Here is a 19,086-nt window from a genome sequence, read left to right on the forward strand (position 1 = left end):
AACACAGTTCTGAAGTTAGGTGTGGGTTTAGACATGGGCTATAATTCTCTAAGTGTAGGAGCATGCCAAGTATGACCTTCAATAGTAACAGTTGAACTCCATTCCAGAGCTGCCTGTACTCCAGTCCAGGATTTTGTGTGCTACAGATGATTGGCTGATGAACCTGTGTAAACAGTCCAGCACCTCAGTGATATACTGTCTGAGGGATCTCCTGGCTGTGTGTTGTCCTTATTAACTGAGTCATATCCTGGGGTGGGTACAGACTGCATTGGACTGAGCAGAGTTTTCCATAATATGTGTGGTATATTCTACATAGCAGTGTGATTTCCTGGTATGTCAGTTGCAGATCAGTATAGAGTAATGTGAGGGACCGCTGACAGACATTTGTTTACTGACTCCATGCATTGCAGGGAACTATGTTATGGCAGTTTGTCTGGCCAGTGGTTCCCCTTCCCCTTATATGTGTCTCTTTGCCCTTCTGTAGTCCAGACACAGGTTTTGTCCACATTTGCTGCTATGTATTTGTAGTTAAGGTGTGAATGGGCTAGACGTCATAACATCACACACAGGGTTATGGACTTCACACCTCTGACTGTACCTGTTTAGCAGGTTGTCCATCATTGTGCCCCATACATCTGCTGTGGTCCTCAGACGGTTTGTGTTGCACTGTTATTATAAGACTACATGTTGGCCATAGCTCTCAAACTCTTACAGACAGACATCTAGACAGGCCCATATATAGCAGTCAGGCACAGGCCCAGACATGGGGACAGGGTCTTAATATTGTTCTTCCAAGCATACAGTTGGTAGAATGGTTTTGTATTAGCTTGCATTTTCTTATGGGTATGACATCTGCAACTCAATTGTCTGTCATTGATGTTTTCACATCAACCTTTATTGGTTTGCAAATAGCTTACCAGGCAAATGCAATGTTATGACAAGCAGAACAGATATATGAGGCATACGTGTGGACATTCTGTGACACCCTGTCATTCCAGGGGTATGTATGGTGCTCACCGACTTCTTGTCAGTACTGACACAGTAATGTGGCAGCCTTTATAGCCTGGCACTAGACTGACTTGTCACAACCTCCTGTTCTACTAGGCACTGTGCAGGTTTCTCAGAGATGTGTACTGTCCATATGTGTGCCCCCTGTCCCTCCATTGTCCAGCTTTCCTGCATTAACAAATATTGACTTCTGGACAGTGTGTACAACTCCTATCATTTGTGTAGCTGACATGCAAAATAGTTAGCACAGCCAGTCTCAAACCATGAACCTAGTCAACCACAGTACTGTACTTAGCCCACTAAGTCATAACAGCCATCAGTAACTACTATCTACTTCCTGACACTACTAACCACACACATACATAGCACATTGACCCCTGCATATTGTGGAAATGGAACAAGTTATCAAGTTGTTTTTGACAGCCCTGGGAATGTGTGGTCTGTTGCTATTACCTTGCAAACATAAATGTTACAACAGTTCTATGGGAGCACGGGTGTGTTGGGGGGAGGGGGAATGCCTTTCAACTATATACATTTTCACAGACTGCCCAGAAGTTTGTCCCATACTTTGGGCCCATTTTTCATAATATTGTGGTTGTCTGGGACAATAATGGCAAATCATTAAAGACTAAAGTTAGAAAGTAATGACAGACATTTGAGTTTTAGACTTCTTACCCTTCAGAGAATTAATGCTACTGCAAGACCTGTTATAATATAACTTTTTAAGTTTGTAAGAGCAATATTTCATAACTGTCCCTATTTGTGCATCTTTGCCACACATTTCTTTATGACTTTGTACAGATGATTTCCTGTAAGAGGTTGAGAGGTATGTATGGGACTACAACATTGACATCCATGCATGTGAACTATGACCCCATTGTTTGTCAGTTCCTCACATATACTGCAGTGAGTTTTGCCACCTTGGGGACTACTGCATATTGTGGGGCAGCTAGTATTTGGAAGAGAGTTCATGTTGTCCCACATAGCTGTCTGTTGTCTGATGCTATCCTGGTAACCCACTCCATTCCCATGCATACATGCTCCAATACCATACATATGCTACCACAGTCTACTTCCCCATTAATTTATTGTTAAGGAGAGTGACTTACCTTGTGCCAGCTGCAGGTGAGAGTACAATGCTTCAGGGCTGACTCTGTTGGATGCACACAGTACACAGCCTATACATGGTAAGATATAGATAGTGTGATGTGGCTGGCCTCCATTTTACTGTGTGTATGTGAGTCAGAGTGTGGTGTCAGTCCCTGGGTCCCTAGGGTGTCAGTATATGTGATATGCATTGCTTCTTTGCCAAGACCAGGGTGTACTGGGCATGCCTATGTCTGCCTATAGGGACAGGCTCAGGGGGCACCTCTTCTGAGTCCCCTTGTGCCTGTGGGGGCCTTAGCAATAGTGGGGGGCTGTGTGTCCCTTCACTGTGATGTTCCTGCTGCAGCTGTTTCTGCAAGATCATATTGTGTAGCATGGCAAACACTATGAACATGTAGGCACATGTGGTTCGAAAGTACAGCAGGGCTCCACCAGATATGTCAAGGCAGTGGAACAGTGACTTGAGCAGCCCAAACACATGCTCTACGATGTTCCTAGTTTGTGCGTGTGCCTCATTATGGCGTTTTTCAGTTGGTGTGTGTGCATTTCTGATGGGTATCATCATCCACAGTTCCAGTGCGTAACCAGCATCCCCCACTAGGTGGCCATACTGAATGCCCCCCCTAGCAAATGCCTGGTAGAGCTGTGATGCATGCCAGATGTGGGAGTTGTGATAACTGCCAGGGCTGCTAGCACACACATTGATGATAATGCCCTGGGAATTGCACACAATCTGGCAGTTGATGGAGTGATACTCTTTCCGGTTGACGTAGACTCTATCCTCCTCACTGGGCTGGTGCTTTGATGTGCTCATGAGTGCAGTCTATGGCACCCAGTACCTCTGGGTAGTGTGCTTCACTGTGGAAGAGATGCATATTGCTGGTTCTCTCCTCAGGGGTGTTGGGGAAATAAATGTGCTGACTCGCATGTGTTAGCATGATATCCAGGAACTGATGGAGTACCCTGGATGCAGATGCCTGTGAGATCCCCATGATGTCCACAGTAGGTCTTTGGAAAGTACCTGTAGCTAGTATTCTTAAGGCTACACATACCTTTGTTTCCACTAGGATGAGTTTCCCTCTGTTGGCTCTGGGTGTGAGGTGAGGCCGGCAGAGCTCAGTGCGCTGCTGTAGTATGTCCCTGTGCCCCCTGTAGCGATCTACTATCTCCAGCTCATGTAGCCCCTGAGAAGTTACCCTGGGCCTGAACACTCTTCTCCTCCTCAGTCTGGGCCTATTGTCAGCATCATCATCATCATCATCATCATCACTGATCTCAGCCTGTAGTGCATACAAATGCAGCAGAGCAACAGCAGCCCTTATCATTCTGTCTGCTAAAATTCCCAAGTGTGTACTCCAATGGTGCAGAGTGGGGAAAATCAGATTGAAGGGTGTATGCATGCTTTATATTTGTGTGCTGCAGATGCAGCCTGTGTGATTGGCTGACTATGATACATTCCACCTGCCACTATATTATTAAGGGCTTTGAATGGGCCAGTGTCAGTGGAACAGGGCTTATCAGTCATTTATGCTTGATTGGTTTTCACAAGCTATTTCCCCCATTTTATTTTCCATTTTTTCCACTGCTAAGCCCTGCAGCACTCCCCACAAATCTACGGAGCTAGTGTCAACATTACTGAGCAGAAAGGGCCCTCACCTGTACATGGTCATACTTAGCTTTTCTTTAACCAGCTAAAACACACACCGCTGGGCTAAGCACAGCTTAGCAGCCTCAGACACACCCCCCTGTTTAGCTGTGCTTAGGTGAGCACAAACAAGCACTGCTAAGCTCCAATCTGCTTACACATACCATGATACACCCGCTTTTCATGTCAGCTGTCTCTTCTGCCTACACTACCATGGTTCTAGCCCTTACACAGTTAATACCTGTGGACATGGTGACCCATTTTGCTATTCAATAAACTTGGCTCATTTGCATATACCTTGGATACCGCACTACACCAGGGCCTATGTCCTTAACAACCACTATGACCTCCCATTGTATGACTTTGCATGCTGGCCACTATAATGCAATAACTTTGTATACCTGTAAATTTCATATTTTACACTTTTTATTTATTTATTTATTTTTGCACCGCTTAAAGTGGCATATGCATTAAAAAAAAGTTTAACTTTTAATATATTGAATTACTTTTTTAACTCACTGACCATAGTTTTGGAAATTTTCAAGCCTACTCGACATTATACCACCTTTAATTTGGGCTGTTAAAGCTTCTATTCAATTTTTATCCTCCCGTATATGGTTTCTAACTGTGCACATTTTGGAGACTTTCACGGTACCTACACGGGTGCCTTTATGCCTCCAATATTGTGAAATCACCTCATTTGCATATTTTTTACCAGCAGATGAGGTGATTTGCATTCTAGTGTAAGGAAGCTCGTGCACACCCTGAGCCTTGTTTCCTGGATCACTTGGCGGCCATGTTCCATGTTCGAGCCTTACCACTATTCCTACACAGAAAATCGCTGCGCATAGGGTTTATAAAATTACCCCCTTGATATTTTCTGTTTGTTAACAGAAATTGATACACAGTACTGTATATCTAGGTGGCTCAGTTTTAAACACAATTTCATTACATAACAATCTCTCTGCTACTACATTATTTTTTTCAGCATCCTTCAAGTCACTTTGAAACACCCATTATTGTAAATTAGCAGGAACATTCTTTTTAAATTTTATTAGTGGCTAAGATTTATTTCATTTTTATTTATATTCTGTTGACCCTCAGAATTTATCCATAGTTTAAGTACATGTTTTAAATCAAATAACAAAGATCCTACCATTTTGTTAGGGTAAGATATCTGGCTATGAAACTTTTAGGCATTTGTCTCAGAGGTAAAAACTGCTTGGACTAGCAATGTCCTCTTTACTTTTTCAAATTCTTAATATTAAGTGCCTTCCATGACCAATAAATCTTTTAAATGATACTCAGTAACCTGGGCCCTGAGGATTATAGCCTGGTCACACTGATCCTAACCTTCCTTGTGGATATGCCATTCAAGGGCTATCAGATAAGCCTTGATGTCTTATCAATTTTTTAAATGGTGAATGTGCATTTGGTATTTACTGAACTCTGGTAATGGACACCATACTGTCAGTCCTGGTAACTATGGTTTGCAGAAGTTGTTAAACTGTAGCCAGCTTGGCTTTTGTGTAGATACATTCTAGGTGCATGCCATGCAATGGCACCAAAGCAGACACCACAGGACTGAACAATTTGCAACAGCATAGCAATGCCTTCTTTTTAATGGTGTAAAGTTACTCAATCAACTTGACTTTGTGTAAGCAGTAAAATGTATAGGTTGCAACTTTGTCATAAAATGTGTGCCAAAAATTCCCACTGCACCCATCAGTGTAGGATATAAATGTACCAAAAGTGAAAGGCTGAAGAAAAATGTACAACTTGTGTTTCATGATAAAATAAAAGGCAACGGTGCAGGGTCTTTATTGCTCGAGCAAGTGCACCAGAATTACCTTTCTCTATAAAAGGGGAAGTCGTACAGGTACCTTTGCTTTGTTAAAAAGTCCCAAGACCCCCACTAGGGCAACATTTACTTATTAAACAGTCCAATAACTCCTTTCTGCATTGGAAAAAAGCAGGAATTAAAATTCATATATTACCATACAAATATACCCCTGTAGGGACTCTCCTTTCTGTTTTCTTCACAGGGAAGTGTCCAGGTCATCTTATAATAATCCATAGGGATTCTCCTTACTGCAGCATAACACCCAGGAGAAATGTTCCAGACACACCTGCTACTCTGGTTGGTAGGGCTACAGCCTGCTCTTTTAAAAAACATTTAATTACATATGTGATCCTATTAAGTGAGTCATAGAGGAAAGCTGTCAGCCTAATACAAAAGGTACCTACCTTTCTAAAGCAGCAGCTCTATTTAAAGCTATTTACAACATGTTTTAAAGCAACAGTTCTTTGTACAGCTATCTATGTTAGTTTTATTCTCTATTCTGGTGCGAACCACCATGCTATGTTAATATATATAAACACTTACAGACCCACAGACACACACACACACACACACACACACACACACACACACACACACACACACTCACACACACACACACACACACTCTGTGTGTGTGTGTGTGTGTGTGTGTGTGTGTGTGCGTGTGTGTGTGCACTGCATATAATTTAAAACACCCTAGTCGACTATAATAATATTGACCACAAAAGAATAAAAACAGCTTTACCAACATAATACTTTGCATGCAGAGAGAAACTGATTTGGTGCAAGCAAAATCTAACTTTGAAACAAACAAAAATATTTTTTTACAGTGGAAAAGCTGTCCTGCACCCCCACAACACCAGCTAATTATATAAAGTAAGATCATACAATCATGCGGTAAAGGCAAAGTTCTCAAATCCTGGATTTGTGCAGTCTCACATACCTGTCGATCAATTGCCTAGTCAACCATATACAGTTGGCTAGACAGCTATTGATCCTATACACAATTGATTTAACATGTGTGAATGTGTGTGTGTGTGTGTGTGTGTGTGTGTGTGTGTGTGTGTGTGTGTGTGTGTGTGTGTGTGTGTGTGTGTGTGTGTGTTTGTGTGTGTGTGTGCGTGTGTGCGTGCGTGTGCGTATGTGAGTGTGTGTGTGCTTGTGAAAGAAGTCCACATTATCAAGATATGGGTAGTCATAGCTTTTTCCCACAAGCTATGGATTAATTCTACAGAATTTTATTTATTTATTTGACATTTGTTGACTTTGATAGTCTGACTGAGGAAGTGCCCTTTTTCAGCAGAGGCCCGGTGAGAAAATCTCCACCAGACATAAACATGTAGATACTCACAGTACAAAATATGCAAGAAAATGTACAAATTAGAGGTTGAATTAGAAAATATAAAGTAACATACAAGTATATAATATGTAGCTCAGATTTAGCTAGAAAATATATATAATCACAAAAACGCTAATATAAGAATAAGGAAAAATATAAAAACATAGTACAAGAAAGGAAAAAGAAAATGGTGGAAAAGAGTCCATTAAAAAGGGATGAAAGTATAGAGGAGGCAGGTAGAAATAGAGTTAGGGAAGGATGAGAGTTGAGGAAAAGGTCAGGAAAGGTAAATATAACAATAAGATGGAGAGAAAAAGTGTGAAGGGAAGTAATAGCAAGAGGATAAAGAGAGAAGAGATGATAGTGAAAGAAATCTGGGAGTAATGAGATCAGGAGGGGTAAGGAGAAAAGAAGCTGAAAGTTGAAACAGGCAAGAAGGTTTCACTTAGGATCAAACTTATTTAAAAAGTACAAAGCATGATAACTTCATTGATATCACTACTGACAGAACTATGGAAAAGTAAGTCATTTTTTTCTCTTGATCAAGCTAAGATATCCACAGATCACAGTTAGAAAATGAGGATTACTGATGTAGGACCAACTTGTTTGATAATGTGTAAATAATGTAAGTCAGAATAAAAAAACTAATTAATTGTAAATTGTTGATCATCAAAATGAAGTCTGCCTACAGAAATAATTATACTAAATTACTTTATCATGCATTATAGTGTGACAGTTTAGGACCCTTGTTTTTGATTCAATGGATACCTGGAGAAGACAGTTTTTACAAATCTGTTGACTTCCTAGAGAGACGATCTGATACATATATACATACATACTGATGTCACTTTTCTTCACCACAGGTATGACCAACTGGCTATTGCTTTTCTAGTTAAAGGGCTCACTGCTTCAGATATAGTGGAAAGTCCTTAAACAGAGATGTTCTGATCTAGTAATTAAGGTTTTCTGGCCATGTATTGTTCCTTTGTTAGGCGATTCTAAGTTTACTTCAAAAGAAATGTTCTGCAAATCTGAAATTAAAGGAGTTGTTGCCTTTACACTTTAGAAAAAAATACCTGAATATACAAGCATTATTTAATATAGGGTTTAAGAGAAACTCAAAATTCCCTGCATCAGCTTACCTCTGGCAGTCAGCCATGCACAGGAAGGGCATCCATAAATAGATGTATGTCTGCAAGTTAGCAGTATCTCAAGCTGCTATAGGGTACATATATCCCTATAAATAATTTCATAAAGACTGGTATATATTATCTGGCCTATCATTCCCTCCCACTTAAGCTACTTCCTTGAATACCTGTGTCTAAATCAAACTACATGCTGCAGGCATTGCAAATGGGATTCATTCCTTATACAGCTAGCCTGAAATTTTTTTGATTTTTTTCTTGTTGTCTTGTTCTCACTTTGTTTGATAAATCCTAAAAATACTCTCCATCAGAGCACTCACAGATGAATGGTCTGTTCTGATTAATCCCACTACATGGAAAGAATATTTAATAATAAACTGTTTCATGTTTTTGTACTATTATTAATGCTTAGCAGAATACAGATAATTTAAAATTAACAAAGGAAGGGGCAGCATTATTTTTTCTTACATATTAATATATATATATATATATATATATATATATATATATATGTGTGTGTGTGTGTGTGTGTGTGTGTGTGTGTGTGTGTGTGTGTGTATGTGTGAATTACACGTGCTTGCAAAATGTGTGACCAGTTAGCTATGATTAGGCAATAGCAATGTTAACACTGAAAAAAGATCTTTAAAATGAATTAATTATTTAACATCTTAGAGATCAAAGATTTCTATGTAGTCAGTGTACCAAGAAGGAATGTTTTGTTTAATTTGGTCATCAAGAACATTTGTGCTTTTAGATTATTAATGATGGCAGAGAGAGAATGTAATTTTATTATGTACGCAAATAAGTGCTATAAAATTATTGCTTGTCATCCAAATAATTTAGAGCAGTAATAGTCGTAAATCGCTGGATAAGAAACAGAATATGTTGATACATTTTTTTAATTCCATAGGACAAATTCTGCATAACTTAACTGATTAAGGCAGTAACTTAAAAATATATAGTCCAGTCTACATAAATTGTATATTTTACAAAGTGAACCTGCAAGTGACCTAAAAATCTACTTAACACAGGAAACCATACTGTGCAACTGTGCCTTTTTTAAAAAAAAACCCACTTACACCACAGATGAAGTAATTACCCAATGAAGTTTGATACTTTTGTATCTGAAATTCATATTCTTTATGTTTGCACATATCTGTAGATTATTTTGCAAAGATGTTTACTATTATAGCTGTTAGGGTTTTAAAAATATGTAACATGCAGGCTGCAATGCTGTTATTGGTTATCTTCTTACCAGGTAAGCTTTATTTGGCAATCAGATCAAGACCACTACTGTTAACCTTACGTTTTGAAGAGATATACTAATCGTTGGAGCAACTTTACCTCTGGAAAAAATTAAAATCATTTTAAAATCTAGGTTACATGTAACTAGTACAGCTTGAGATGCACATTTTGCAGGCCTTTCTCATTTTGTTTCTTTTTTCAGCACTGGATACCCAGCTGATACAGTTCCCCCATTTCCTGAAGGTCCGTGCAGGAGAACCAGTAAGCCTCATCTGTACCATACATAATGGCAGTGCTTCTTGCTTTGAGATAGTGTGGTACTTCCAACAGCACATGGAGCCTCCACAAAGGGTTGATACTGTTAAAAGGTTCTCCATAGGCGGTGGGACTTTGGCGAAAGACTGCCAGTTAAACATCAGTAGCACCAGAAAAACAGATTCTGGAATGTATTTCTGCTCAAAGTGCAGCTATTCATTCAGTGTGTTTGGAAAAGGGACAAAGCTCATAGTTACAGGTAAGCGACTGATATGACAGGTGTCAGAATAACAGGAAAACATTTGCTATTTATTCATATAGACTGAGGACATAAGAGGAAACAATAGGTGAGGGAGTAGATAAAATACATGAATCTCTTGTCTATTGAACAAGACTGTAAGTGAACTTCAGGTCAGTCTAACTCTCCTCCATTTTTATGGGGACCAGATATTATGATATGACAGTGATAATGTGCATTGTATTCTTATGAAGAAAAACTAAAATCTAAATATTACTTTAAGAAGATAAACTGTTTTAATACACATTTTATGCTAACAATTTAATCAGACTCTTATGTGATTTGAATTGTAGTAATTAGCAGTGTAATTCAGGAAGCTTGCCATGAGTGTAGTTTGTTATATAATGCAGTCATAAACAGATTATTGCTAGATATGAAACAAGTAAACCAATGTTAACATGGCTGAGAGTGCTTCTTAATGCTTCATTTATATCTCATAAAAAGATGTATTTATGTCCAACATTCACACTACATATATGGAAATAATTATTTTTCTTAAAAGTATTGTTTCAGGGGTGATAACAATAGAGGAATATATTGAGTACACATGTACTGCTATATATTGAAGAGGGTCCCATTCATGTAGTCGAACTTCTACACATTCAAACCACATATGGTCGAGACCATATGTTCGAATTTATAAAAGTTTGAGTGTTTGAATGGAGGTTTCCATTCACTTCAATGTGGTGCGATCTCGGAGTTGGTATATTTAAGTAGCGGGGGGTGTGTGTGGGGGAGCAGGGGGGTTTGCCTCCCTGCTTACAAGTTATTGTTTTTTCATTTTGTTTTATTTTTCTTTTTGTATAGTCGAAGTTCTGTAACTTTGAACTTAATGGTTCGACCATTAGGTGTTCGGAGTTACGGAACTTCTACTATCTAATATAGACCCTATTGGAGATAAAGGCTAATGACAAAACAAAAAACACACATTCATAACATTAAGAACAATGATGGCACTTTAAGAGAGAATGAACTGAAATTTTAAAAATGAAAATAGAAGGCAATTCAGCTTTAAATTGCAAAAGCAATTATGAAATAATGTAGATCTATAATACTATTGATGGAGCAGGAAAATTCCTTCTCATTAGTTGTTAAAAAATGTTTAGAGGTTGCATTGTATATTATACTGAAAGAAAGATTAAGATTTACCATAACAGATCTGATGCAGGGACATTGTATGTCTGCAGAAGTATGCACACATTATGAGTTAAACAAATGCACAACATATGTATTATAAATATTTTCAAAGCCTAAATTAGGAATTAGAAACATTTTACTGATCTAGGCATGGGTATTTTGAAGTACAAGACTTGTTAAAAACATTAACTGATAACATGGAATATGCTTTTGACTTAACATAATTCTTTTCCTTTCAGATTGTTTTTTGCATATTTAGAGATCAGATAGTGTTTCTAAAGATGACATTTATATTTTATGAAAACTAGATCTAAATGAACTTTACCACATTTTACATATGTAACATCAGGTATATTTGATGTCATATTAGTTTATTTTTAATATGCAATATTATGTTTTTAAAATATTTTTCTTAAAATAATTCTTTAAATATTATTTTCACAAAATTTTATATCACCTATTTGAAACACCATGGTTAGAAAAAGTACACAAGGCAATGTGACTGTACATAGAAGAACCAGCTCAAAGAAATGCTTTGGAAATTGCCACCAGCATTATGGTAAAAGGGAAAGTTTGCATTTTGTCAGGATTAAGGGTAGGTAATGTGAGGTACAACGTACACAGAAAGAAAATGGAAATGTTCATGGATTCTCAAGTTTTCTCTGTTGAAATTTAAAATTTCTGGACATCTCTAGTAAAAGAACATTAAGTCATGCTTAAATGACAATACAGAAATAAAACAGATAGCGTGAAAAATGTGAGTTAAATGGATTTAACCTGATCATTATGCCGATAGGGACAAAGTGGGGAGAGAACAGCACTGGGTTCCTACAGTTGCATTTGCCTGAATTTTAATCTCAGATAACACCAGAATGAAATTTAGAATTCCAAGTAGAAAATATTGCTTCTTACATACTGCACACAGGCTAGTATGTGACCAATTTTGAATTTGTGTGCTTAGCAAGCAGGGGAAGGGGGTCTTGGTTGCATAACCTCACAGTGATGGCAAGCTTTTTTTTCTCATTTTCAAAGACACCATTCTGTAGGAGTTCAACTTCTTTATGTTTTAGCAAAATGAAAATGTGGCATTCTGGAATTCAAGCTAATTAAAATATAACCAATAGATCAAGGCATTGCAGGCATGCAGCTGTAAAACAGTTCAAATAAATAAATATACAGTCTGAAGATCTTGCCATACATAGCAAACACCTGAAATATAGAATAAACCTTTAACCTTAGAAAGTGGTTTTTAGAACCACTAAATTAGCTTCATCTAATATATACTTTATAAATCTATGAAGTAGAGTCATGCAGAAAATTCACTTAGGTAAAATTGTGCATGACGTTACTTAAGAATATAGGAAAATTAATCGGAATCCAAATGCAACTTTAAATGTAAAAAGTAAATACAAATTTTAAAGATGAAATATGATCATTGAGTAGCAATGGTTGAAGATGAGTATTAACTAGAAATAAATGAAACTCACGGAGTCTACAAAGCTTGACAGCATGACAACCTTTTTGTGAGATTAAGGACAATGAACAGTATTTTAGGGTATGTCAATAAACTAATACATTTATACAGCTGACTTTTTTCATTTGGTAATTCACTACAGAGATGCACATCACAATAAAAGTGTATTAATTTGAAATTGAAAATTTCAAAACTACTGGCTATCTTGGTAATCTATATTATAAAATTTGCAGTGCTATGCAAAATGCTGCAGATTCATCTGTAATGCAGTCATCTCATAGTTTTCATTAAACTTTTGTGAAACTTATGTTTAAAATATGTGAAACAGATTAAAATATAGTTATTTCACATAAAAAGAATTATACTAATACTTGAATAGGAACTGGGCATATTTGTACAGCTACACCTTTATAATACAACTAAAATACAATGATTGCCTAAAGTCATGACAATTCCTTCATTCAGCCATAAAATGACATACATAACAGGTTTACATTAGTTTCAGCACACCAGAATGAAAGAACTGTAAACAAAATAAACTTTAAAGGAAAATAAACTGAAAACATTTTTTTCCAGGGCATTATGCTTCCTGTACCCTTAAGTGATAACTCTACCCCTGCAGTTTTATAGGTTCATAGTTTATTAACACTAGGCTAGTTGCCCTAGCAGGCCATTTTAGGCCTAGACAGTTTCCATTTTTGTGCCTAAACTAACTCATCCCATTTGGTTATAGATTGACCTTGCCCATCCCATGGTAGATAATTATATGTTACCCCTAATGAGAATAAGTGGAATCATAATTTGAGGGGACCCATGCATAAGTCAAATCATTTAGAAGTTGTTTCTGTCCACCAGTAATACAGGGGGCAGTCCTGGAGTAAATTTTCTGTTTCCCATTCATAGATCTAATTCACACTTTAAAAATATAGGGATGAACTTTGTTCTGTGTGGACTGGGAGTCTGTCCACAGCAGAGGTATCTTCTGTGAAATATACCTGTCCCTCCAAACCATTCTGTTGATGTTGTGGAAGAGATTTAGATCACTAGATTATTTCTGATGCCATTTGAATTGCTGATATGCAGAAAAGCTATCAGTAAAGGGTCAGAGTATGCTTTGCATGCCAGTTGCAGGCCACCTCTAAGCAGTCTCTAGGATATTGAGTATAATGACAGGGCTTTGAGTCAGTCCATGTAGAACATGTTGTTTAGGCCTTGTATCCTTTTAGTAATGTTTATCTGTGGGTGCTTCAGTTGTTGCATATATCTGAGCAGATAACTGCCAAAGGGGGCATGATGATCAATAGCTAGCCTAATCTTGGCCAGGAAGTTGGTATAATAGTTAAGGTGTTTACCTTATAGACACAAGATGCAGGGTATGATTATTATATAGGTTAATTGGCTATACTTAAAATGGCCCACAATACAGTCTTCTACTAATCTATAACATGCTGTCTCTGGGGTTGAGAAAGATAGTCTTTAGTTTTATTAGAAAACAGAGTACTTCCTCTGTCCCTAGATTAGTAGTGCAATTTTGGAGTTAGTGAATCTAGTTATTGATAGTATGGAGGATGCAGTCTTCCATATGAGGGAGTGTAGGTGGTTCTAGTTTCCTGTAAAAAAAAAAAAAAAAAAAAACTTTTGGTATAACTCATTCTAAATAACTCCTAAGGTTGTACCTGTGTGTGCATGTGTATAGATCATAGCCCTGCTTTCAAATGTCTGAAAACTTAACTGCATTATATGTCAGTGTCTTACACTCAACTTTATAATATTAATAACTAATTTAACATAGAAGGTTATTATTGGCCTCCACTCATAACCAACGTATGTGTTTGTGACACTGGTGGCAGGAAATTCACCATGAGAGCAAAGCAAAGTGAGGCATTAGAGACGACCCTTGGCATCCACGCTGAGCATGCATGCTATGACTTATGACTAGAGACACCCATCATAAATTTTGCAGAAGCTTGAAAAGCCATATAAGATAACAGTACCTTACAGATATCATCAAGGAGTAGTGTGTCCCTCCAAGGAACTAATGGCTGTAAAACTCGTTAGACTCTTTGCTCAGCCTCTCTTCTTGTTTAAAAGTAAGGCAAAGTGAAGTATATGGCATCTTATTAAGTTGTTGTAGCTTCTGCTTCCATTTTGTTTTTGTAGGTACTGGCACCTTAAAGCTCTAATGCTAGATGAGTGTAATACTGGTGGTCCATGCACTACATGAGATCTGTGTAATCTATCTAGTTTAAATAGTTACATGATCTTTATGAAAAACAAAAGAAACATGGGAATAACGGAGTTGTCAAAGAATCTACATGAATTATTGAATGCATATAGTGGTATGCTTTCTTTGTGCATTTTGGAGAATACCAAGTACATGGAAAGCTAAGGGAAGGCAAACAGGTAAAGAAACAGAAAACAATACCAGCAAATGTGGGCACATATTTTGGAATGACTGCAAAAATGAAAAGAAAGTAAAACAATAGAACCTGCTTGAACATATCCAAGGACATTAAAAGCATTTAAAGACTATGTGAAGATACCTAGCCTTATTTTTCTTTATGTGAGGGTATAGAACCAAAGTTGAAGATAGTGGAAGAATGATTCTGTAAAGCTAACACATGAAAGGCAAAATGAAGTTATGTTTACAAACCAATATATTTAACCTTTTCAAAGAGAAAACTTCTTCATATATCATGAAGATAAAAAGGAAGTAAACATATAAATAAAAATAATTTTGTAGTCATTAGCAAGCATAATTTTACAAAACTTAAGCCATATCACATGCGCTGATATTTTTATTTGCATATTTTATGGTTGCCTACTGCCTGTCAGCCATTTGCTACCCATCATCTGTAGGACAATTTCTTTTTCACATGGTGAGACCTGTTTTGACTCCATTTGCTTGACATTACCTGAGAACTGATCATTGCACTGTCTTCATGGCAACCACAAGGGCATTGTTATGGATGACACACCCCTGGAGCTGAAGTGGGCTCCATGTCAGTGTGACAGGTATAACTGTGCCCCTGATGCTTGTTCTATGACATGTCTCCTCAATGGGTGACAAGTTAGCTTGGCTGGTCCCACCCACATTCTTCCCCACAATGTCTGTCCTCAGGGGAGAAGTATAGGCCTTCCCTTTGGAGTCTCAGGACACCAATAGGAAAGAAGCCTCCCCAAATGCCCTCCCAGCCAAGCATACCAATCAAAGTCATATGTTTCTCTACTAATCAGTTGTTGGATTGTGTTTGGGTCAGTGTCAGAGCTTTATTCATCTGCACCACAGAGCTGTAGTTTATAAGTTGGTACTTTCTGAATTATGTAAGTTAAAATGTAAGTAAATTAACCTGTTTCTATGGACCTTGTATATAGGGACGTCATTACTGTATCTCACTATAAAAAACATGATAGGATCAAGGAGAATGAAAGTGGTACAATTCTAAATGCATCTTCATGCACTGATAATATAACAGAATGACTGAAAGAAATGCATAAACCAAAGCTGTCAGAATGATTTTATATCTATAAGGGCACGCAGTGTCAGCTTGATTGACTTGTACTTGTCAGATACTGAGTGGTGATAAATTGTTATGATGCATTTAAGAACTTTCAAATAGATTTAAATACTTTTTTGGAATAAGGTAAATGATAACTTAAGAAAATGTAGAGAAGACATTGATTGAGTAAGCAGGAAAGGAAAATATCATTCTTTCTTTAAATGATATCTGGAAAAGAAAGAATGGTTAAGGACATAAGACTGATAGTTGGTAAGAGATTTAATTTAAACTCTGTGTGATTATAAGAGTTTCAATGGCAAAATATTTATTTGGAAGTTTATAAGGATGTACTTTGAGGTTCTTTTCAAGAAGCTGCTTTCAACACAGTATTAAACTCCATGGAATGCAAACTGTTTGCTTTGTTGGCATAGAGCTTTTCTTCACTGGCCTCCACTGAAAATGGGCTCTTCCCAGTCAGACTTTCCTGGTTAACAAGGACAAATAAATAAACAAAATAGATTTATTTTGGGTCCCCTTACTTAATCTGGACTACTAACCCAGTACCCCATGTCCATTGTTGGGTCTACAGACTTAGCCAGTTCAACCTTGGTCAAGTTCCAATTTTTGTTAGGGTTAGTATCGATCTTAAATGCGTCCTGGGAAGAGTAGGTGCAGTCATTACACCAGCTGTTTCTTTTTCCATATAACTTACCCACACACCCCTCCCTTTTGCTAGCCATGGTTGTGTCTGAGGAGCAGACATGCAATGGAGACATTGAGGCATACCTCCCCACTTCTGCAGCAGCTCAGCCATGTCTCCACCCTCTACATTCTCATTGAAATATGCTACCTTGCTTTATGATGTACCCGCTTTTCACCGGGGATTGATGCTTTTTTGGTTTAGATTTACCTCCCCTTAACCATTCCTTCATCAGATCCTGGTCAACATATGATTGCTTTAAGGGCTTTCTGTACCTCCAACTATATTTATGCCTTTTACACATTTCTTGCCTTCCTATCTGACCTTTCACCTCATATTCCTTCTTTGTTTTTCGGCAGATTCATTTGGTACCTGATTTTTTTGTCTACTCCTGGTTTGATTTCCATTCACACTTGACACTGATATGCTTCTGTTATACAAAGCAGGGAAGTTATCTTAGACTTGTTCTCCTCATGTTTTAAAACATTCACTATATTTGGATCTTGTGAGCTCAACAGATATGTAGGCAATCTTATGATTGCAGATCTATACACATAATCAATTTCGAGAAGACCTATACCTTCTTTTTTTTCTTTTTTTCTTTGGTTTTAAAACAATAGATAAACAAATCAATTATAAAACAAACAAATAACTATTTAATTAGGTCTATAGCTGATCAATATATCAAAGTTATACATATCAACCACCTTGAAAAACTTCTCCAAAGCTGACTTTGGACTCTTGAAAAGAGAGGTGGATAACTTTACGGCACCAATGCCAATGGAAAATAGCTGCATGACTGCAGAATCATATACCAATGCACTGTATGAACGTGTACATAAATGCATAGAACTAGCCATACCTAACCGAACCAAGATGCTCTCCTCCAAAAAAAGGAAGCCAATCTGGTGGTCTCCTGCCATTAATAAACTCTACAACAGAAGGAAGAAGTTGTTGCAGAAAAAAGTGAAGTCCCAAGATTGGAAAAAACTCCCTTATTAGCCTTAACAAAACATTGAGATCCCTCATCAAGTCCTCTAAATCCAGCTATGAAGGCAGAATTGTGGCAGACAATAAAAACAATCACAAAGCTTTCTATAGCTATATCAAGAACCTCAATGACAATACCCAGATTTGCTCTGAGTTACTGCAAAATGGTACCTCCTATATTGAGCCAACAGATATTGCCAACATACTGGCTGACAGATTCAGTGTCATCTTTACCCCTCCCCCCCAAAGGACCAATCACAATACTGGAAGAATGCTAGGCAACCAGCATTACTGCAGCGCAGGTTAAAGCTGCATTGTCTAAGGCCAAGAATACAGTTTCCATGGGACCCGATAATATAATTGGCTGTGTTCTACATGAGCTACAAAGTGAACTGGCACCACATCTGTGTGCCCTGTTCAGTCACAGCCTCACCTACATGTCCCTACTGAATGGCGCACTGCTACAGTCATTCCTCTCCATAAAGGAGGAGCGACTACAGAGCTTGGGAATTATCAGCCCATTAGCCTGATAAGACTGAAATGTAAAGCTATGGAGCACATCATCATGGACCTGATTAATGAAGATATAGGAAATCTCCAAACTCTAGACCCCATGCAATTTGGCTTTGTGAAAAGGAGATCATGCCTGCTCAACCTGGTTGACTTCTTTGAGTCAGTTACCTGCGCTGTAGATGAAGTCTACTTCGATCTGGCCAAGGCCTTTGATACCATTCCTCACTTGGGAATTATTGATAAACTCATCAGACTAGGCATCAACCCCTATATCAAAAGGTAGGTTGCAAATTGACTCACAGATAAAACACACAATGTGAATGTAGTGGAGTCCAAGTCAGACTGGTGACCAGTCTTGAGTGGAGTCCCACAGCGATTGGTCCTGGATCCTCTCCTGTTCAGCATCTACTTTTCAGAAGTCCAGGTCAATACAAAGGGACTCTGGCTGACCAAGCTTGCAGTCGACTGCAAACTGGGAGCCATTATTAACTCCCTAAGTGATGCAGACATTCTACAGAATGGTCTCACTGAAACTAATGACTGGTGTCAAAACCATGGCCTTAAGCTTAACACCAAAAAATGTGCCGTCATCCCCTTTGGTAAAAACTCAGTTTTCACTAATTACCACATTGATGAGAGCCCACTGAACACTAAAGGTGTTATAAGAGATCTGGGGATGCAGGTTGACAGCAATCTCTCCTTCAACCACCCCATTGGCATTTTGGTCAGAAAGACCTTCTATGTGGTTTTGCATCTAGGAAGAAAGAGGTAATCATCTTTCTCTACTCTTCCCTCATTAGACCAATCATTGAGTATAATGCCCCATTTGGCATGTCCTTCACTAGACACCTGCAACACCTGGAGAGGCCACAGAAGTACTGCACGAA

The 19,086-nt window shown here is 38.0% G+C and overlaps 1 protein-coding gene across 1 annotated transcript in view; it reads left to right on the forward strand.

Annotated features, from left to right (window-relative positions):
• Positions 1-9,254: 9,254 nt before the first annotated feature.
• LOC122808967 (immunoglobulin lambda-1 light chain-like) overlaps positions 9,255-19,086 on the forward strand; it is a 135,881-nt gene continuing 126,049 nt past the window's right edge. The window contains exons 1-2 of the mRNA XM_044080132.1: positions 9,255-9,345; positions 9,535-9,846. Coding sequence (XP_043936067.1) covers positions 9,264-9,345; positions 9,535-9,846 — 394 coding nt within the window. The 5' untranslated portion in view covers positions 9,255-9,263. The remainder of the gene's footprint in view (positions 9,346-9,534; positions 9,847-19,086) is intronic.

Source organism: Protopterus annectens, chromosome 8.part0 (genome assembly GCF_019279795.1).
Source record: "Protopterus annectens isolate FY-2018-M chromosome 8.part0, PAN1.0, whole genome shotgun sequence".
NCBI lineage: Eukaryota > Metazoa > Chordata > Ceratodontiformes > Protopteridae > Protopterus > Protopterus annectens.